Source organism: Macrotis lagotis, chromosome 5, assembly GCF_037893015.1.
Source record: "Macrotis lagotis isolate mMagLag1 chromosome 5, bilby.v1.9.chrom.fasta, whole genome shotgun sequence".
Lineage (NCBI taxonomy): Eukaryota > Metazoa > Chordata > Mammalia > Peramelemorphia > Peramelidae > Macrotis > Macrotis lagotis.
Window position 1 is genome coordinate 193,177,257 of NC_133662.1, and position 21,425 is coordinate 193,198,681.

The 21,425-nt window shown below is 41.0% G+C and overlaps 1 protein-coding gene across 2 annotated transcripts in view; it reads right to left on the reverse strand.

Moving 5' to 3' along the window:
* Positions 1–21,425, reverse strand: part of ABCA4 (ATP binding cassette subfamily A member 4) — a 136,599-nt gene that overhangs the window by 20,881 nt on the left and 94,293 nt on the right. For both annotated transcript variants that reach the window (XM_074188198.1, XM_074188199.1), the window contains 9 exons: positions 21,000–21,032; positions 20,173–20,278; positions 19,989–20,063; positions 19,569–19,738; positions 17,883–18,060; positions 13,588–13,703; positions 11,891–12,038; positions 7,316–7,439; positions 688–817 (listed from right to left, as the gene is read on the reverse strand). In XM_074188198.1, the coding sequence (XP_074044299.1) occupies positions 688–817; positions 7,316–7,439; positions 11,891–12,038; positions 13,588–13,703; positions 17,883–18,060; positions 19,569–19,738; positions 19,989–20,063; positions 20,173–20,278; positions 21,000–21,032 (1,080 nt within the window). The remainder of the gene's footprint in view (positions 1–687; positions 818–7,315; positions 7,440–11,890; positions 12,039–13,587; positions 13,704–17,882; positions 18,061–19,568; positions 19,739–19,988; positions 20,064–20,172; positions 20,279–20,999; positions 21,033–21,425) is intronic.

The following is a 21,425-nucleotide window of genomic DNA, read 5'->3' on the forward strand; positions in this document are numbered from 1 at the left end:
CTCTAGACAACTCTAAGACTAAAAATTTCAGAATAGCTGCCAGTCTGCGATGGTAGGGGGAGTTTTCTCTCTGGGAATTTCTTATGCCTATCTTAGCATTTAATAAGTGGAGGCTAATTAATCATAGATAGTACTCTGCTAGACCCCAAAATGCTAACATTACAATAAGATATGTCCTGGGGAGGACTCAGGAGCTGGACCATATGTCTTAGAGCAGAGACCTCCAGCTGTTTAAGAAACCTGAACCATCTGAGAGCTAAGGTGAAGACCAGAAGTTGTCATCATATGTCTTTCCATCCCCTGGATTCAGTCATACCCTCCTCACCAATCCCCTCCATCTTCTTCCCATTGCTTGCTCAGGGATTTTACTGTTTAGCAACACACACACACAGTCTCTCTCTCTCTCTCTCTCTCTCTCTCTCTCTCTCTCTCTCTCTCTCTCCCCAAGATAGACAGAGGCAGCAGCATGGAATCATGGAAACTCAACATCATAAAATCAAACTGAATAATAGAAAAAGGATTTGGTCCTTCTGTTTCCAAAGTCCCACCCTCCAACCCATTTTGTCAGAATGAGGAAGGCTTTTCTAGAATCCGAACTGACATGAGTGGAAATGGAAGCTAGGAAGAGAGAGACCCATCAGTGGGAGACCAAGTCCCTGCCCCCTTCCCTTTCTCAATCAAGTGTACCATCTGGTAAGGAAGAAGTGGTGTTGGAGGAGCAGGTTCAGAGTGAAGTAGACGCCCCCTTCCATTGCCATGGCAACCAGGTTCTTTCCAATCATATCCCACTGGAAAGGATCTGAAAAATGTTCCTCACCTGTGAAAAGAACCAGGAAGGAGAAAGAAGACCAACATGAGTTACTACTTCAATTTAATTTTGGTATTTATTCATTGTCGACAATGTACCCATCAAGTTTTTGGGCAATGGGAAAGTAAAGGCCAAAATGAAACAAAAAGTGCGTGCCCACCAAAAACTTATACACTACAGGGGGAAACAACATGTACACAAACAAGTAAATTAAAACTATATTTAAAAATAAAAACAAAGTATTTGAGAATGGGTGGGATGGAACAACTTCCAATCAGGGAAACAGAAAGGGTTTCTGGAGCTGAGGCTCAAAGGGAGTTGGGAGTGCCAAATCATAGAGGTTTCCAGGCAAATGTCTGCAAAGGCACAAAGACCAGTTAATGGAGTGCACAAGATGGGAAAATGTTCAATCCATCTGGAAAGGCAGAGTTAGATTGAGAAGGGTTTTAAATACTAGAAGAGAATCTAATTAATCCTATAGACAATGGAAACTGCTGACTCTTTAAGGAAAGGAGTGACAGCTTTAGGAATATTAATTTCATAAAATAGAAGCTCTTTAAAGTTAGGGATTATATTTCTTTTTTCTTTCTTTTTTTTTTTTTTGTATCTCCAGTATATCTTGCACATTTTTTTTGAGGTAAGGATAGAGAGTGGGAGGGAGGGTTGGGGATAGTCTTGACCTGCAATTTTTTAAAAAAGTATTTTACTTTTTGGTATATTTTAAGTTCTTGTCTCCCTCCTTCATTCCACCCCTTGCACTAGAGAAGATCAACATTTCACACACACACACACACACACACACACACACACACACACACTGTAGATATATATACACATACCCACACAAACATACACATGCACATATATGTAAAACCATACTATACATATTTCTATATATCAGTAAATCCAGATATTTCCTAGCACAGTGATTCTGGGCAAGTCATTTAACCTCTATTTGCCTCCATTTTTTATCTGTGAAGTGAAAACAATAATGATGCCTATCTCCCAGATTGTTATGAAGGTAAAATGAGATGGATAAGCATTTCCCTTTAGAAGTCTTTGAATATTTATAGTACTCAAAATAGCTTGATTGTTCACAGATATTCTTCAAACAATATTGCTGTCACCGTATACAGTGTTTTCTTAGTTCTACTTTTTTCATTCTTCATTATTTTATCCAAGTCTTTTCATGGTTTTCTAAAATCAACCAGTTTATTATTCCTTACAGCATAATGTTTTCCTTTACATGAGTCTATGATTTTATCAGTTTTAGGGACTTTTAAAGAGGAAGTTCCCTCCCTTCACCAAGGCAGATGGTCATTTCTGCTTCAGAATCTTGTAATATTGCTGCCCCAGCTACTGGGAAGTTAAAGGTCTTACCAAGGATCATATGGCCAGTGGTGTTAAAGACAGGTCTTGAACCCAGGATTTTCTAATTCCAAGAATCTTGATCACAACCCCCCCATTACTTTGCATATAGAAGGTGCTTATAACTAACTTATTGCATTGGATTAAAGTTTAACTCTTCCAACTAATACCCATTTGGTCCTCTAGACATGGGTTTAGAGATAAGACCTTGAGATGGCTCCCATTTCTGAGACTCTGGGAAAAAATGAACAACCCAAAGACTGGAAAGACTAAACTATGGTGAATGATGCTCCCTTAATCCCTCAACAACTCTACTGAGGGTCATTTTTATTGCACTCTCCAACCCAGACCTAACTCAAGAGATGTCAGCACCTAGCACACAAATGTTAATTAATGTTGATTGATAGTCAGGCTCTTCTGCTCGTCCCATTCCCTCCTGTAACTCCTCATTTGTTTTGGTTCCCATGATACTCCCTTGCTTGGCACAGCAGCCAAATCCTAAGGGCACTCCCTTTACATCTACTTTTATTGACATCCTTCTCTGCTCATTCTTAAGGCTCAGTTGACAGACTACTTCATTTATTAAGTTTCTCTAAATCCTGAGCCCTAAGTGCTTTCTCCTGATTCATATTTGTCTGGATTTCTTCTTCGCCCTATCCCATTCTATCTCATATCACACATATTTATACATTTAGGCAGCTGGGTGGCTCAAGTAGAACTGGTGGTCCTGGAATCAGAAAGACTTGAGTTTAAATCTCAACATTTCCTAGCACAATGACCCTGGGCAAGTCATTTAACCTCTGCCTCCATTTCTTATCTGTAAAGTGAAAATAATGATACTTATCTCCCAGATTGTTATGAAGGTAAAATGAGATAATATATAAAGTCTTTGCAAACTTTAAGTATTATATAAAAGTAATTACAATTGCTTGTTTATTTGGTTTTGAGACTTGGCCTGATATTACATTAGGAGGAAGCCAATTGACATGCATCCTGCAATATTTAGTCTTAGGGAACTCCCTGGGGATTGAGACTTAATTGATTTACCCAATGCCACAAAGCAAGTATGAGATAATAATAATAATAATAATAATAATAATAATAATAATAATAATAATAATAATAAACATGATTTCTATAGTTCCTCATAATAACCCTGGGAGGCAGGTGCTATTATTACCTCCATTTTACAGATGAGGAAACCGAAGCAAACAATGATTAAGTGACTTGCCCAAGGTCACAAAGTTTTGTCTTTAATTTCAAAAAAGAGGACCATGACATCAGGGAGGTGATGCCATAACAAGCATATGAATTGTATTTGAGTGAGGGGGGGCTGTGCAAAGTCACCAGCCTCACTTTCTCCTCCAGAGTCATCTAGGTCCATCTGGATAGGAATCAGGACAACTGGAGAAGACCCTGGATGCAAGGCAGTAAAGGTTAAATTACTTGTCCAAGGTCACACAGGTAGTAAGAGTCAGATTTGAACTTCTGTCCTCCTGACTCCAAGGACAGTGCTCTAGATCCACTGCACCACCCAACTGCCAAGGTCACATAACCAGTATGGGGCAGAGGGGCAGCTGTGAACCCAGGTCTTCCAGATTTTGAGGCTGGCTTTCTATGCAGGTTGACAAATTGCCTCTCATTCTGGTTGAGGACCCATTGCCTCACTTTCATTAGATTGTAAACTCCGAGAGGTGAGAGGCAGTCTCTTACACTTATGTCTACCCAATATTGTCTAATTAAATGTCTTATTTAATTTAATTTAAAATGTGGCTTATTGGGGGGAAGAGCCAAGATGGTAACAAGAGAGGATCGGCTCTTAGGCGCTTTCCTCATAAAACTTCTAAACTAAGGACTCTTAACTAAATTTTTGAGAGACAGAACCCACAGAGGGACCCAGTGAGGCAGTTCTCCTACTCAAGGTAACCTGGAAAAGAGCAGAAAGGCTCTGCTCCCCGGAGTTGGAGGGGCGGCCTGCCAGAAGGGTGGCCCGCCAGAGTGAAAGAACTTCAGCCTCCTGGAGGCAGTCCCAGGGCATTGGGAGCCACGGCTCACAGCAATGGGGGAGTTTCCTGACTTATGCCCGGGGGAGCACTGGGCACAAATTGGGGGAACAGCAGGGGGACCTCTGCCAGAGCGAGCACATGAAGCCCAGCCCTCAGGGCACACAGCGAGCAGCCAAGGCAGTCCAGATACAGAAAACAGAAGCAGGCAATGCGGCTAAGCTGGAGCCCCCAGGGCATGAGTCCATTGAACCTAGGGAGGGGAGTGAAGAGAGAGAGAGACTGCCAAGCTCTGCCCCTGGAACAGGACTCTAGGGCTCTGACCACATTCAGATCCTGATCACAGTCTAAGCCCCCCCCCAAAATAGAACAGCAGGGCCCCCCCTCTACCTCAGCCCTGTGGCAGAGGGGGACGCTTATGGTCATTCACAGACCAGGAGGGAGGACAGAGCCTCACACACTGAGACCCTTGTGGGAGTGTCCCAAAAGCTCAGGAAGCACCCCCAAACCAGGCCCAGGCTGGGAAAATGAGAAAGCAGAGAAACAAGAGGAACACCATTAAGAAATATTTTGCCTGTGAGCCCAAGAAGGATCAAAACACTCAGTCTGAAGATGAGGAAGCACAAGCTCCTGCATTTAAAGACTCCAAGAAAAAACAGAAATTGGGCTCAGGTTATGACAAAACTCAGAAAAGACTTTGAAAATCAAATGAGGGAGTTAGAAGAAAAACTGGGAAAAGAAATGAGAGACATGCAGGAAATGAAAATGAAGTCAGCAGCTTAGTCAAGGAAATCCAAAAAAATGCTGAAGAAAATAGCATGCTAAAAACCAGCTTAGGTCAAATGGATAAAACAGTTCAAAAAGTTATTGAGGAGAAGAATGCTTTAAAAAAGCAGAATTGGCCAGATGGAAAAAGAGATAAGAAAGCTCTCTGAGGAAAACAGGACTCAATACTTCAAAACCAAAAGAATGAAAAATTAGAAGAAAATGTGAAATATCTCATTGAAAAAACAACTGATATGGAAAACAGATTTAGGAAAGATAATTTTTTTTAGGTTTTTTTTTTTTTTTTGCAAGGCAAATGGAGTTAAGTGGCTTGCCCAAGGCCACACAGCTAGGTAATTATTAAGTATCTGAGACCAGATTTGAACCCAGGTACTCCTGACTCCAGGGCCAGTGCTTTATTCACTGTGCCACCTAGCCGCCTAGGAAAGATAATTTAAAAATTATTGGAATATCTGAAAGTCATGATCAGGAAAAGAGCCCTGACATCATTTTCAAAGAATTACTACAGGAAAATTGCCCTGACATCCTAGAAGCAGAGGGCAAAATAGAAATGGAGGGAATCCACAGATCCCCTGGAGAAAGAGATCCCAAAAAAAACAACCCCCAGGAATATTATAGCCAAGTTCCAGAACTCCCAAGTCAAAGAGAAAATATTACAAGCAGCCAGAAGGACACAGTTCAAATACCGTGGAGCTGCAGTCAGGATCACACAGGACTTAGCAGCAACTACATTAAAAGCTCATAGGGCTTGGAATATAATATACTGGAAGGCAAAAGAGCTTAGAATGCAACCGAGAATCAACTACCCAGTAAAAATGAATGTCCTCTTCCAGGGGAAAAAGATGGACTTTCAATGAACCAGGGGAATTTCAAATGTTCCTGCTGGAATGGCCAGAGCTGAACAGAAGGTTTGATCTTCAGATACAGGACTCAGGTGAAGCATAGAGATTGGAGGAGAAGGGGAAAATATGAGGGACTTGATGATGATGAACTGCATGTATTCCTGTATAGGAAAATTGACACTGATAATACTCATATGAACATTCTCAATGATCAGAGCAGGTAGAAGGAGCTTTTATTGATGAAGCACAGGAGAAAGCTGAATTGGAAGATAAAATATGGTGTAAAAATGGAGTCAATAGAAAAAAGGGAAATGTAATGGGAGAAAGAAAAAAGGAGAGGGGGAATAGGCCAAGATATTTCATATAATAAGATTTTTCTTTATTATAATGAGCTATTGCAATGATATGGAAGGCAAAAGGGAATGAGGGAATCTTCACTTTCATCAGAGGTGGCTAGGAGAGGAAACAGCAAATATACTCAATGGGGTATAGGCATCTGGAGTAAGAAGGAAGGGGGGACAGGGGGAAGGGGGTGATGTGAATGATACAGGAGAGGATGGACCATGGGGGGAGAATGGTCAGATATAACACATTTTCTTTTTTACTTCTTGCAAGGGGCTAGGATTGGATAGGAGGGAGTTATGATAAGCAATGGCAATGGTGGAAAAATATGGAAGTAACTTTTGTGATGGACTTAGCATAAAGAATGTGATCCACCCACAACAGAGTTGGTGGTGTTGGAACACAGACTGAAGCACATTTATTATTATTATTATTATTATTATTATTATTATTATTATTTTGGGGGGGTGCAGGGCAAGTGGGGCTGGGTGGCCTGCCTGGGACCATATAGCAGGGTGATCGTTGGGTGTCTGAGGCCCGGATTTGGACCCAGGTGCTCCGGGCTCAAGGGCCAGTGCTCTGTCTGCCGCCCAGCAACCCCTACTATTATTACTATTTTATTCTATTTTATTTTATTTTAGGTCTTCTTTTTTCTTTTTTTGGTTTTTGCAGGGCAGTGGGGTTGGGGTGGCTTGCATGTCACACAGCTGGGTGATTGTTGGGTGTACGGGGCCAGATATGGGCTCGGGTGCTCCTGGCTCCAGGGCTGGTGCTCCGTCCACTGCGCCACCTGGCCATGCCTACAATTATTACTATTATTTTTTTAATTTTAATTTTAATTTTTCCTTCTCTCTACCCTTTATCACTCAAGCGAGTCTATAATTTTGGGGGGAAGGGTATTTTGTTTACTCTTAAGCAAGAACATTTTATTAATGTATAAAAACATCATTTGTACAAAATGAGAATAAATAAATGTTAAATAAATAAAAATTAAATTAAATTAAAATGTGGCTTATTAAATATCTGTGAATCCAGCCCAGTTCCTGGCAGACAGGATACCAGTCCATGTCTGAGTCTACATCCTCCCCATATTCTCCACTTGCAGCACATGTAGCACAGTCACATACAAGGGTTCACCCTCTACTGGCCCTAGGACAGAGACTTACCAAAGGCAGTGTAGACATCTGTCACAGCTTGGTTCAGGGCTAAGTCAATGAGTCCCCGGCCCAGACAGAAGTGAGGAAAAATGAGCAGTGCCTTCTTCAGCATGGCACTGAACCTGAGCAGTGTCTGAAACAGAGAAGCAGCAGCATCCCAAATGAGGGCACAGGATGCAGATAAAGGCATGGTGCTCCTGAAACTTGGTTATTTCCATGTCAAGAGAGATAGAATAAATCAATAGAATAACCTCAATGTGGGACACCAAACTTTTTAGAATTTTAAATTATATTTCAACTATATATATATTTCAGTTAATTTAAACTATATTCCTTTGTAGTCCTATGTATTTTATTTTGGGTATTTAAACGTGTTACTCTGAGAAGGGGTCACCAGACTTCCTGATGGATCTAGTTCAGAAAAGAGGTGTAGAACCCCTACCTCATAGGAACTGTCTGGCAGTGAGAGACAGTGACTTCTGTATCACACTTAAATGATTATTGGTGCATTTCCCCTACTTTCCATTTGATGGCAGAAACAATTTCCTTTTGTCTTTGGAGTCCCAGGAACTAGCACAGTGTCTGGTGCCTAGGAGGTGCTTAATAAGCACTTGTTGATTTATTGATTGATAATGAAGCATATGTTTTTCTTTCATTAAAGTTGACAGAATAAAGTAAAGTATTTACTAAGTACCTTCTATGAGCTAAATGGGAAGCTGATGGTGCAATGAACAGAGAGCATCAGGCCTGGAGTCAGGAAGACTTATCTTTCTAGGTTCAAATCTGTCCCTGGTTAAACTATTCAACTTTGTTTGCCTTAGTTTTCTCATCTGTAAAAGGAGTGAAGAAGGAAAAGACAAACCACTCTAGTAACTCTGCCAAGAAAACTCCAAATGGGATCGCATAGTTAGACACAACTAAAAAATGACTAAACAACAATTTGCTAAATGTTGGCAATACAAAAAAAGTAAAAAATGACCCCTGTCCTTAAGGAGCTCACAATTGGAGACAACAGGCAAACAATTATGGGTGAAAAAGACATATATACAGTATAAACAAGAGAGAAATAGCAGGACAGCAAGGGTAGAGTCATCTGGGGTCATCTCTAGTTGTCCAGGTCCATATCTGACCACTGGACCCAATGGCTCCAGAGGAGAAGGGGAAGCTGGGGACTTTGCACAGCACTCGCACATTTAAATCCAAGTCACTTGCATGTCATGGCATCATCTCCCTGGTGTCTGGTCCTCTTTGAGGACCTATTTGCTTCCAAGGTAAGTAGAGGAGTTTCATTGCCCTGGTTGCACCACTGTAGCCTTTCTTCGCTTTGCCTCTGTATCCATAGTGCCCCCAGTTACTCTATGATCTCCAGTCACAGAGATACCTCACATCCAGACAAGGGTAATAGAGATATTGCTCTTGTTTCTGTTACTTTTGCAAAGGGCATAACTGGATTGTAGGTTCATTGTGAGTTTCTTCTCAGAAGATTAAACTTCCTTCTGGTCCAACCATAGCTAAAGGCAGCATTGGTATGGTAGGTAGAGCAGTAGATGTGGATGCAGGAAGACCCGGGGTTCAAAACCACTTATGGAGTGGTCCAAGAGGACCCCTTATCTGGAAAGCTGCAACCTGGGGACCTGGAAATTTTTCTTTGAGTCCATGTGATGGGCTCTAACCTCTCCTCCTCCATGAGGCCTACCCTCCTCCTCCTCCTGCTCCCACACATTTCTTGGTCCTCTGCCCTCTGGCACCTAGAGACTGTACCACTGGAGAGCCAGAAGGAGTCCCCAGAGACTGTCCAATCCAGCCCCCTCATTTTACAGCTGTTGGAGCTGAGGGGCTTTTTGCCCAAAGTCACAGAGATACTAAACCCGGGTCTGACGAGTCCCTAATCTTTTGTACTGTCTTGCTATTTAATTTTTCCTGACTCTTGTTTTGTCTTCCTCGGATGGCAAACAAGGTTCACCGGTTCACACCCTTCAAGTTCAGAATGCTTAGTTCTGTTCTAGGCACATTGTAGATTCCTTTATTTTTGTAAATAATTTTTAGTGCCTTTTTTTGTTTTGACATTGCCTAAATTTCCTCCTGCATCTCTTTCTTCCTTCCCCTTCCCAGAGAGCCATCTCTCTTAAAACAATGAATTTTCTCTAAAAATTAGACAAAATAAAAAATCCACAGCAAAACTAGTCAATACATCCAAAAACAGCACCCCCCCCAAAAAACTTCTAACAATGTCAATGTTCCATTACCACGCACCCCTCAGCTCTGCAAAGAAATGAGGTAGAGGTATCTTCTTTCTATATATATTTGTCCTGACATTCCAGGATATTTCATTACATCCCATTGCAAACTGCTAATGCTTGCTGAGTGGTGCAAGAGTAGGACCATGAAATCTCCCATTGTCTGGGAAGCTACAACTTGGGGGACCTGGACATTTTTCTTTGAGTTCATGTGACCGAGACCAGCCCTGAGTAGGGCTCTAAGCACAGCGCCAAGTTGTTTGTCTGATGTTCCCTCAGGACTTTGTAAGCCATGAGCCTGGGAAGGAGAAAGAAGGCCTCATTCTCCCTCCATTGGCTCTGCGGCCATCACCTGCCACCACAGGGTCTGCATTCTCACCCATCCCACTTCTGGGGCCTGGGTTGTAATGAACCCTTTGATGTCAGGGACAGGACAGATGGGGTTTTATTTCTTGCCCAGAGCTCCTGGAAGGGCTGACAAGGTCTTGGACAGTGTTGGTCCTAGGCCGCCCTTGGCTGTAGCAGGTCCAGAGACTGGATTATTCCTTGGTAATGGAGTTGGGGGGCAGCCTGGGAGTGTGACTTGAAGGCCTGCCAGGAGTTATTATAAGACTGCCACTTAAAGAGTCCCCAAGCCAGCTTTGCTGAGAAAGGCACTTGTTCCAGGGCTCCAAGGAGGCTTTGTTGGCCCTGAGACCCACATACCAGAAAACTACCTTAGAGAATTGATTTGGCAAGTTGGAAAGTCTTCAGATCTCTCATCATTGAAATAAACAATCAGGATTCCAGAAGTCTCATAATACTTCCCACCTCCTGATAAAAGGGTGATAGACTCATTACAGAATGAGGCATATTTCTTGGATTTAGCCAATGAAATAATTTATTTTTTTGACTATGCATATTGGGTTTTTTGTTTTGTTTTTTTAGGGGTTTTTTTTGGCAAGGCAAATGGAGTTAAGTGACTTGCCCAAGGCCACACAGCTAAGTAATTATTAAGTGTCTGAGACCGGATTTGAACCCAGGTACTCCTGACTCCAGGGCCAGTGCTTTATCCACTGCGCCACCTAGTCACCCCGACTATGCATATTGTTACAAGGGTTTTGTTTTTCTTTCTTTTTCCAGTGAGAGGTAGTGAAAAAAATAATTTTTGTTAATTTTTAAAAATTACATTAAATTTTTAAAAATTTAATTCATCTGGGAATCTAAAAGGATTGTGAGTTTGGATGGGAAAAGCCTTGGTGGTTTCCTTCCCAGCATCCTGTCTCGTGAAATACTGATGAAAAGTGAAGCTTGAACAACTGTTGGAAAGGAAAAATCCATAGAACTATTAGCAACTATGGGAGCAGAACCAAGAACCATAGATGGACTGGGGTAAACTCCAAGAACCCCCAAATCAGAACTGAGATGATGCCATATTTATTGGTGTGTAGTCTAAGGATGAATATCCATCAATGTCTTTAGACAAGGGAGAGAGATAGAGGGAGAACACTTTTGAGGAAGCTTAAGTTTAGATATTTATGGTTTATCATTTATCATGTCAGGATATTTAGCTCTAAAATAATTTTAGTCCTTAAAAAGACAGAGCAGTATGGTAGATAGAATGCTGGATTGGAAATCAAGAGGACCTGAGTTCAAATCCTGCCTCACAAAATTAGTGTGACTGAGAAAATCTTTAACCTCAGTGTCAGTTTTCCCAAATGTAAAATGAAGATAATAATAGCATCTTCCTTCCAAGAATGTTGAGATGAACAAATAAGATAATCTGTGTAAGGTACTTTGTAAAATTTAATAAATATTAACCAAATAAATAGTAGTCATTAATATGATTATTATTGTTAATAGCCACATGACCTCATGTAAGTCTCCTAATTTGCTACAGTTTCTTCATCTGTAAAGCAGTAAAAATCAACATTTATATAGTATCGACTATGTTCGAGGCATCATGTTAAGTGCTTTGTAAATTTTCTCTCATTGGATCTGTTAGACTTAACAACCTCTATGGTCTTTTTTAGCTCTAAATCTATGGTTCTCTTAAAAAAAATGAAACCTCAGTCCTAGAGAATGAAAAGTCTTTTCACTTTTCCAGAGGTCATTGCAACTAGAGGTCCCTTAGGCTCATGGATCAAAGCTAGTAAAATAAAAAGACAAAACAAAACAAAGCAAAAACCCTCACTTAGAAGCAAAATAAAAGAGAGTGTAAACAAAATCCAGGCTTCTGGGTTGAGATGACCTTTCTTGACCATGGAGCCTCCTCAATGGTCTCAGATTGTTCTATGGACACCTTCCAGGAGGCTATATTAATATCTTCAATAAGGACATGAAGAGGAGGGGAGAGGACCGTACTCACCCGGTTATTTTCGAACAACTCAAGGACAAAGGTGATGGCGGTGCTGTTGATCCCAATGAAGAGGTTGGTACAAGACAAGGCCACATAAGCCGTGCTGGGTACGTCAAACAGGAAGGAGGCGGGGTACATCATAGGGATGACGGCCCATCTGTTGAAAACCCCAAACACAACAGGGCAGGCTCTCAGTTTTCATTTCCTCTCATATTCCTTTAGGCTATGGTAGATTAATTTCCCTTCCCTGCACTGAATAATCTATGAAGTGGCCAGAGCTTCAGGGGACAATGAGATCGACTATTCTGCTGGATCTTCTCTTTCCTGGGTCTCTCCCCTCCATAGTCTATATTAGCAACACAAAACAGACAAGATTCTCCCAGCCCACAGACACTGACAAGTTGCCATCCTCCTGGTCTCCCAAAAGACTGGGTGTCTCCCCAAAATTGGTCTCTCCTTCTGACTGGGATTGTTCAGTAACATCTGGAACTTGGAATTCTGATGGTGCAGTGAAAAGAGGGGATAGTTTATAGTCAAACAATTGAGGTTCAAATCCCTACCCCCATACATACTATCCAGGTAACTTCATTATTATGATATAACATTCCTGGACCTCAGTTTCTCGTTCTATATGATTAGGAATCAGACTAAATAGTCTCTAAGATTTCTCTCTACCTTAACCTGTTTTCCTATGATAGGGACATAATCATCCATTATAGGGGCTTATTATGGTTATGAGATCATTAATTTAGAACTGGGATGGACTTTACAGGTAATCTAGTCCAAATCCTTTGTTTTTTAGATAAGGAAACTGCAACACTCATAGGAGCTATGTGGTTTGTCCAAGGCCATACAAATCAACAGGGCTGGGATGTAAACTGAGATCCTCTGACTTCAGGATGGCATTCTTCCCATCACATCACACTCTCTTATCTGAAGAAAACCCACAAAGAGTTAATCTAATTTGGCTTCTGGAATTCTTTTGGTGGGGAGGGAGGGTCAAGTGAACAAGCATCAACACTTTACAATGTGCCAGGTCAGGGGAGAGGGATGAAAAGGTGTTCATTGGAATCATTGGATTATTGACTTGGCTTCAATTCAAAACTGTCTTCACACAGTATTTCTGCCACATTTTGTCCAAGCCAAAACCAACTCCAAGCCAAAGGGGCATGAAGTCAGTGAGAGGCTGAGTGCCAGAAATTTTCTCCACGGGTGCAGCTTGGGAAGAGCACCCCACCTGAATTCACTGAATCTATAAAGTTGGAATCAGGATCTATAAGGTCTCTTCTAGTTCAGTCTAAGATCCCATATTCCCTACAACTGAATAATCAATCAGTACACTAAATCCTCTATAGGCTCTTAGCCAGCAAAACACAACCAGATACTTGGGTTCCTCTCCCCCCACCCCCCACCCCCAACTAGGAACTTTCCCCAGGCAAGGATGATCTGGTATGTGGTGGCTGGTTATTGGGTTTTCTTTTTGTTTTGTTTTGTTTTGTTTTGCTTTTGCTTTTTTGCAAGGCAATGGGGTTAAGTGACTTGCCCAAGGTCACACAACTAGATAATTATTAAGTATCTGAGACCAGATTTGAAGTCAGGTCCTCCTGACTCCATGGCCAGTGTTCTATCCACTGCCCCAGCTAGTTGCACCCATACTGGTTTTCTTCTGTAATACCAGAAGGCTTTATCGGTTCCAAATGACTTACCCATACAGGAAGAGTAGTGCAATCAGGGCTGGGAGATTGTTTGGGGAAGTGTATGCTGGCTTCTGAAATCCAATGAAGATCCCCACCACTATCCCAGCACTCACAGCATAATTGACCTGGTAACAGGAGAAGAGGGCAAGGTCATTCAAACTTTCTGGACCACCATTTCTTCATCTGTAAAATGGCAGGGGGTGGGGATTGAATTGAGAGGCAGTTGAATAGATCAGTGTGTCTCAAAGTCATTTTAGCCATGGAATGCTTCGGAGTTTGAAAAAAATACTGATGGTGGAATGGAATCACAGAATCATAAAGATTTAGAGCTTGTAGACCATCTAATCAGATCTGGAATTTATACCTCAGAAGTTCCCTTGGTCCCTGAATCCTCCCTCTGATTGGATGGTTCTGCCCAGATCCTCCTTTTAAAGAGGGCACTCAGACCAGCTGCCTCTTCACATCTCACCAGACTATACTCATCTCTACCGTCTTGCCTTGTATTTATCTCCTCCCACCTCAGCTTCATGCCCTTTCTTCCTTTCCCAGCTCCCCTTTCTCTTTCATGCTATCTTCCCCCTATTAGAATGTAAACTCCGTGAGGGCAGGGATTGTCTTTCTGCTTGTATTTGAATTCTCTACTCTGACCAAGTGCACTTGGTGAACCTTTAAGAAATGCTTGTTGATGGACTTTTAGCTCAACCTCTGAATTTTATAGATGAGAAGATAAGCACTGAATGAGTGACTCGCCAGTGTAACACAACTAGTAAGTAACCAAGATGAAATGTAAACTCAGTCTTCCTAATTCCAACTACAATACCCAATCCACTATACCTTGCCATTGCAAAAGAGAACTGGGGAAATTTCATTAACAAAAGAGAAGAAATTCATTCTTCTTTTTGCTAAAAAATAAGGTACATGGTGGAACTTTTTCAGATAACAATTTCAAAAATATTATACAGAGGGGAAAATAATCAACAAGGCTATTTTCTCGTGGAAGTCCTGTAACTCTTTCTGTTGAGGAGTCCTTGACACCTTTGGCTAAACAACCATATCTCAAGAATTTGGATCAGTTCTTTACAAAGGTCCATTGTACAATGAGGGAACCCTTAAGGATTTATGGAAAGACATATTTGTCCTTTTGTCACTAGCTCATTCCAAAATTACACAGTTTCAGTGTATTTAGGTTAATGACTTGAGATTCTTTTGCATCACGGCCTTCTGTATATACTCCAAGAATCTAGAAACCTGTAAAAAAAAATCTATCAACAAATTTCACCTAATTTTCTTATTCTCATAAGACCCTGAGGGCAGAATTGGGAACAGAGGTTAGAAACTGAAGAGATTTTAATTTAGTCTTGAAGTTTAAAAAGCTCCCTAACAATTGTAGCCCTCCAAAAGTCCAAAGGACTGCTACCTCAAATTGGGTTTCCCACCCCTGGAAGTCTTAAGGAAAGGCTGGATGATCACTTGGTGGATAAGTTATTGTGGAAATTCTTTCCATTTGACTAGGGAACTACAGAGGTCCTTTCTGGAACTCCTCCTATCCTTGGGTTTCAGGTTTCTGGAATCAGGTTTCTGTTCAGTTTTCTTGATGGGTTAAGTGAAAGAAATATGTAGATAAGGGAGGGGATTTTTCCCATCTTGTCTTGAACTATGAGAAAACTGCCAGCCTTGAATATAAATCTGTTCAGAGCTTGACTGAAAAGTAAGTAAAAACATGAGTAGAGCTTATAGACTTATTATAGATTGAGAACTGATGATTAATTTTAGCCTGACTTCTTTCAGGCTAATGGTATGGGGCTTATGTAGACACATAATGACATGTTCAACTGAGGAGAAGTTCCTAGAGCTTCATGCCTTCCCAGAGATATGTCTGAGCTTGTTTCCCCTGTGGGCAGCAGAGGGTGGAGAAACTCCAAAAATAATGATGGAGTTGGAACGGTGTAACTACATCTCCAACTATGCCATTAAGACACCAGGACATAGCCTTCAAGGCTTCTGAAGGCACAATCTTTTTCTCCTTATCTATTAAAAAAATCACAGTTCCTTAAGTGTTAGAACATGAAAACTGAAACGATCATCAACCACTGGCAGCCTTGTTGGTGATTGTGCTCTTGGTGCAGTGGAGTATTCAGAGTTCAGAGCCAGGGCTTCAGACAAAGTCCTTTTATTAAAAGCATATTCCAATATCCCTAAGTAGTTGAAAGAAATTCAAGAAATTAAAAACTGATAAAAAGTCAGCAAGAAGTTTCCCAGGGATTGCAAGAGCTCCCCTTAAAGTCCCTCAAACTGCTTTTATTCTTCTTACTCAAAGACCCCATAGCTAAGTCCTGATTCTATTCACCTGGGGCAGTTAGCCCAACTGTCCCAAGTGTGCACCATAGATTCTTTGTTCAACTAGCCAGTGGTGTGGGAAGGTGAGGGGTTAACTTATACCCTCAATAGCCTGGCCTACAATAAGCCTAGTTTAGTGGAAAGAACACTGGACCCAGAGGCAGGGAATCTGGTTTCAAATCCTGCCCATGCTAGTTATTGGATCTGCAGTCTCAGGCAGTAATTTAACTGCTGGAGCGCAGTTTCCTCATCTGTAAAATGAAGGAGTTAAGACTTTGTTGTTGTTGGGTCATTTTCAGTCATGTCTGACTCTTGTTGACCCCTGTTTTAAGATTTTCTTGGCAAAGATACTGGAGTGTCTTGTCACCTTCTTCTCCTCATTTTGAAGATGAGGAGACTGAGGTAAACAGGATTAAATGACACCCAAGGTCAAACTGCTAATAATTATCTGAAGTCAGATTGAATTCAGGAAGAAGAATTTTCCATACTCTATCTGGGTCACCTAACCCAATGAAATTAAACTAGATAATGTCTAAAATCCTTTCCAGCTCTGAAGTGATGATCTCAGATTTTAGAATCCCTCACAGAAGACTCAAGAGTATTTTAGGCCATGGTCTAAAGCAGGGAGTAGACAAAAAGATGTCAAGATTCCAGAGAATCTTTGCCATGCCTTCCAGAACACTAGCCAAGGCCAGGAAAAGTCAAAATCTTCCTCAGAGTGAGGGGATTCTATTTTTATGAAGGTTATAAAGGCTCCAAAATAACCCATAAAATAGAATTGTAGTAGATACTGAATTTCATATACTTTACTAAGCTTTCTAGGTTGGTATGAACTGAACTGATGTTGCATACTGCTATGTGACTCAGTAGCTATGAAAGAATGAAAATTGTACCCTAGTTCATGATCATGAGATCACAAGTCATTTACTCTCTCAGTCTCAGTTTCCTTATCTATAGAATGGAGCTAATAATACTTTTAGGCCTCAATTCACAGGGATGTTGTTAGAAACAGATGAGTTCACAGGATCTTAGACTTAGTGCTAGTCTTCAGAGGTCATTTATTTTCTCTCCTACACCTTTTTTCCTCCCTTGTAACAAATATACACAATCAAACAAAATAACTTCTTTCATTTGCCATGACCAAAAAATATATTAACTAATTCTACTATTGAGTCAATCACCTCTCCGGTAGGGTAGGATGTTTCATCATGGAATTATGGCTGATAACTTGATCAAAACTCTTAAGTATTTCACAGAATTTTACAGAGCTTTTGTTAATATATAAACTGTTTTCATGGTTCTGCTCATTTCAAAGATGTTCCTATGTTTTTCTAAAGTAGTCCCCATCATTATTTCTTACAACACAGTGGTATTCTATTATATTCACATACAACCCTAATCCCAGGCAAGTCACCTAACCTCTTTGGGGTTCCATTCTATATCTGTAAAGTAATTAGATTCAAGAGGACATTTTCTTGGAGCACTCATCTAGCTCCAGAATTGGAGCCTCTGAATTTTGTTGTTTGTTTTAATTTTGTATTTGTATATTAATACAAAGGAACTCCTTCAGATTCTAGTTCTTTGTCACTAGAAAAAATTACTACAAATATTTAGTACAGGTAGATCCCTCTTGTCTTTCTTTGATCTCTTTGGTGATAAATGTTTGGTAATGGTATTGGCAAGTCAGAGGATAGGGACTGTTTAGTCAGCTCCTTCATCTTGCAAATCAGGAAACTGAGACCCAGAGATATTAAATAACACAGGTCCCACTGGTGACAGAGGCAGGGTGAAGAGGAAGTGCTTTGTTCTCAAACCACCTTGCCTTTGAGACCTCTGTAACCTTAAAGCCCTATAGACATGTCAGTAATTATTGCTTAATAATACTGCTTATCACCATGAAGCATTTCCAAAGTCCTGCCTCAGACCAGAGAGGCAGTGAGTGGCGGTCCCATTCACCAGATACTCACGATGTCCCACAGGAAGTTGGTGACCCAGTAGGTGGATGGGCTCACACCGCTAACAAACTGCAGGTGCTTTGCTTTGCTCACCCTCTCCTGGATCAGATAGAGCACAAAGCTGGCTGGGATAAAGGACATGGCAAAGATCACACAGATGGCCACCATGGCGTCAATGGAAGTGGTCAGCCTGCGAGGGGACAAGAATGGGAGGGGACAGAGAAAGACAAAAAGCCTGTTTCTTTGCTAACATTTTCAAGCAGTTGGAGGTCAGGAGCTCCCAGAGTTCCTGGGTCTGGCTACATCCCTCTACAAAGAATTCATTGATTCAAACAATAAACATTTATTATAGTCAATCAGTCATTTATTATCAATCAATAAAGTATTTATTACTTACTATGTTCTAGGAACTGTGCTAGGCGCTAACTAAAAGTGGAAAGGATGCCACAAAGAAAAGCAGTGATGGGAGGATAATAACCTAGTTGTCATCATTCACCCATGAAAGACATGGCCTCAGTCACCATGGGAAGAGATCATTGAAGGCTCATGTTCAGAAACGAAGGCAGGAGAAAACTGGTGGTAAGAGATAGAGGAGGAACTGAACAGTGAGGTGGGACTGATGGCAGGGAGGAAGACCTATATTAGGAATTCTCTGGCAGCTGGTAGAGGATGAATTGGGGATGAGAAGAGATTTGAAGCAAGGATACCAATTTGCAGGATATTGTGATTGTTTAGGACAGGGACTGGGGCAGCCCTTCCCCCGGAACTTGTTTCCATACATGAAAGGGCCTTGACTCAATAACATCTGAAACTAGTTTGAAAGAATATAGAATGCTTAGTTTAAAGAAAAGGCTCAGTGGTGGGTGGGGACCCTGCCTCCTTTCCCCTCAAATTCTGCTTTGAGTACTTCCTTTCTGGATGATCCCAGGCAAATCACCTAATCTCTTTGGGGTTCCATTCTATATCTGTAAATAGAATTGGAATCTCTGAATTTTGTTTGTTTGTTTTAATTTTGTATTTGTATTATAATTTAGTGCATTGCATTGTTTGCATTTTATGCACATTTTATGGGTTGCATTGTTTGCATTTAAGAACACTATTCTGAGAAACATTCACAAGCTTCACAGGTCATCTATGACATTAAAAAGGATAAGAACCCCTGGTCTGTAGCTACTGACCCAGGATGGTCATTTTTAAGAATCTTTAGGGCTGTCATGTGGAAAAGGGATTTGGTCTATTTGGTCCCAGAAGGAAGAACTAAGTGACAAACAGGTTTATTTAGATTTGGTGTTGGGGTGGTTGGGTGGGAATTTTCCCTGCCAATTTACTATCTGAAAGAGAGATGAGCTCCACTAGGAAGTAATGGGTTCCTTCTTACTGGACAGAGTTAGGCAGTGACTGGATGACCACTTGTTGAGTGTGTTGCAGGGGACATTGTTTTGGGAAATTAGTTGAGCTCTCTTCTAATTCTCTCTAAAATTCTGAGTCTATTTGCGGTAGTATGGCCTTAGACCTAGGAAGGATCTTCGAGGTCATCTTGTCCAATTCACTTACAAGACTTTACTCTGGCTCCAGATCAGGGCTCTTTCCATTGTACCAACACGGAATGAGGAAAGGCAGCCAGGGAGGAAGGCAGGGGTGGGGCAGAGGCAGACAGTTAAAGCCCAAGGGATGATGGACAAATGACGGCTCACTTACACCGTTATTTCAGAGAGCTGCTCTTTGGTGAGGTTCAGTGGTTGGTTTATGAGTGTGATTCCAAAGTCCTCCGGGTCCATGTCTTTGGGCAGGCTGGCTCTCAGAATTGCATTGTTAGCCACGTTGAGGAAGATAACCATTGCATGCCAACCTTTGTTGTTGAACCACACCTAGCAGATGGGAAGAGGTAACATCTTTATTAGTGTGAGTTCCTAGTACAAGGAAACTGAGACATTGTAGTCATCCTCACAACCAATCTAAGTTGAAAATATCTTCAATGGGGAAAAAAAATCTGGAGAAAATGCAAGTACATGGTGTTCAAACATTCCTCATGGGGAAGAATTTTCTGCATCTGGAAAAAAGAAGAAGAAAAATAACTGGGTCATATGAAACTCAATGCCTTAGGATAGGATCTGATACCTTAATGTTGTCTTCAGTTTCCAGATATTTGAGGAAATTGGACATTTCTTTTGCAGCCTCTTGGGTGGCAGGGCCCTAGAGTGGCAAAGGAAACAAAGGATCTCTCACTTATATTGGTGACTGTTTTTATGCATTTTAAGTATTCCCCAAATCCCATATCTAGCCACAGATAGTGTTTACTTACACCGCTCAAATCCATAAGTTGACCAAGGTCATGTAAAAACCCGACTATCTCTTCCCCAGTGATACAGAAGACTGGGAGCTTTCCTCCAATGGAAATTCCTCCATACCTATTCAGGGAACAAAATCAGTGTAAAGGTCTTAAATACATGTCATGATACACAGATCATGAGAGCTGACTTCCAGTATTGGAAGATTTATCTCATGGAAGATGATAAGATCCTAGATACTGAATTGAAAGGGACTTTATAGGCTATTTAGTTCAAGCCCCCCTCATTTTAAAAATGAGATGTTAGATTTTTTTTTTCCTGCTTGTCTTCAGAAAGTAGAAATGGAAATACTAGCTCAAAATTACCTTAAAAATGCAGGTTGGATATCAGGAAAAATTTAATAATTAGAGCTTTCACAAAAAAACATGGAATGGGCTGCCCCAGGAGGTAAATGAATGGATTTCCCCTAACTGGAGGACTTTAAACTAAGTGTCTGCCAAGGTCCTTTCCACCTCAGAGATTCTATGATTCTGAGAATAAATACTTGACCTGTTTTGGGAGCAGTTTATAAATGTGCTCAAGAAGGATTAAGTTGAGGGATCCCTCTAAACCCAATGCCTCAGCCTTTGCCTGTTCTTAGATCAAAGACCAGGAGATTATCTGAAACATCTCAAGGACCCAAACACTATGTTTATGGAGGGCATCATTATCCTCTAAGGGCACAGACCACTCCCAAGCTTGGAAGACTCCATTCCAGATTGGAGTGGTAGGATCCTACTCTAGATGGATCATTCTGAGATTTAAATTCCTTAGAAAAGGGCAAGAAAAAATAGTTTCTTACCTTTGTTCATTGACCCAATACTTGCTTTTCATACTGAAAAACAAAAAAGTAATATCATATTATTAACATTAATATTAATGTTAATTTCCTCTCCTCTTTAATGTTTCCCATTATAGTCCTCACTTAATTCTGAGACCTTTCAATTTTCTAGCCTATGAATAAAACTTTAATATTTAATTGTAACTATTTAATAAGCTTCCAAATACACAAAAAATATGAGATAGATGTTGCAGGATCTGAACTCATCTCTCCTAAGGAAACATTCCCAACACAGGAGGGAAAAGTTCAAAGCATAGCTAATGGTCTAAGGAGTAGGGGGCCAGGCAGGGCAGAAACTGAGGGAAAGATGATCTCTGGTCATTAGCTCCAGTCAACAGAAGTCTCATTTGCTATCCATAACAAGAAGACCTCTTCCAAAGAGTCCAA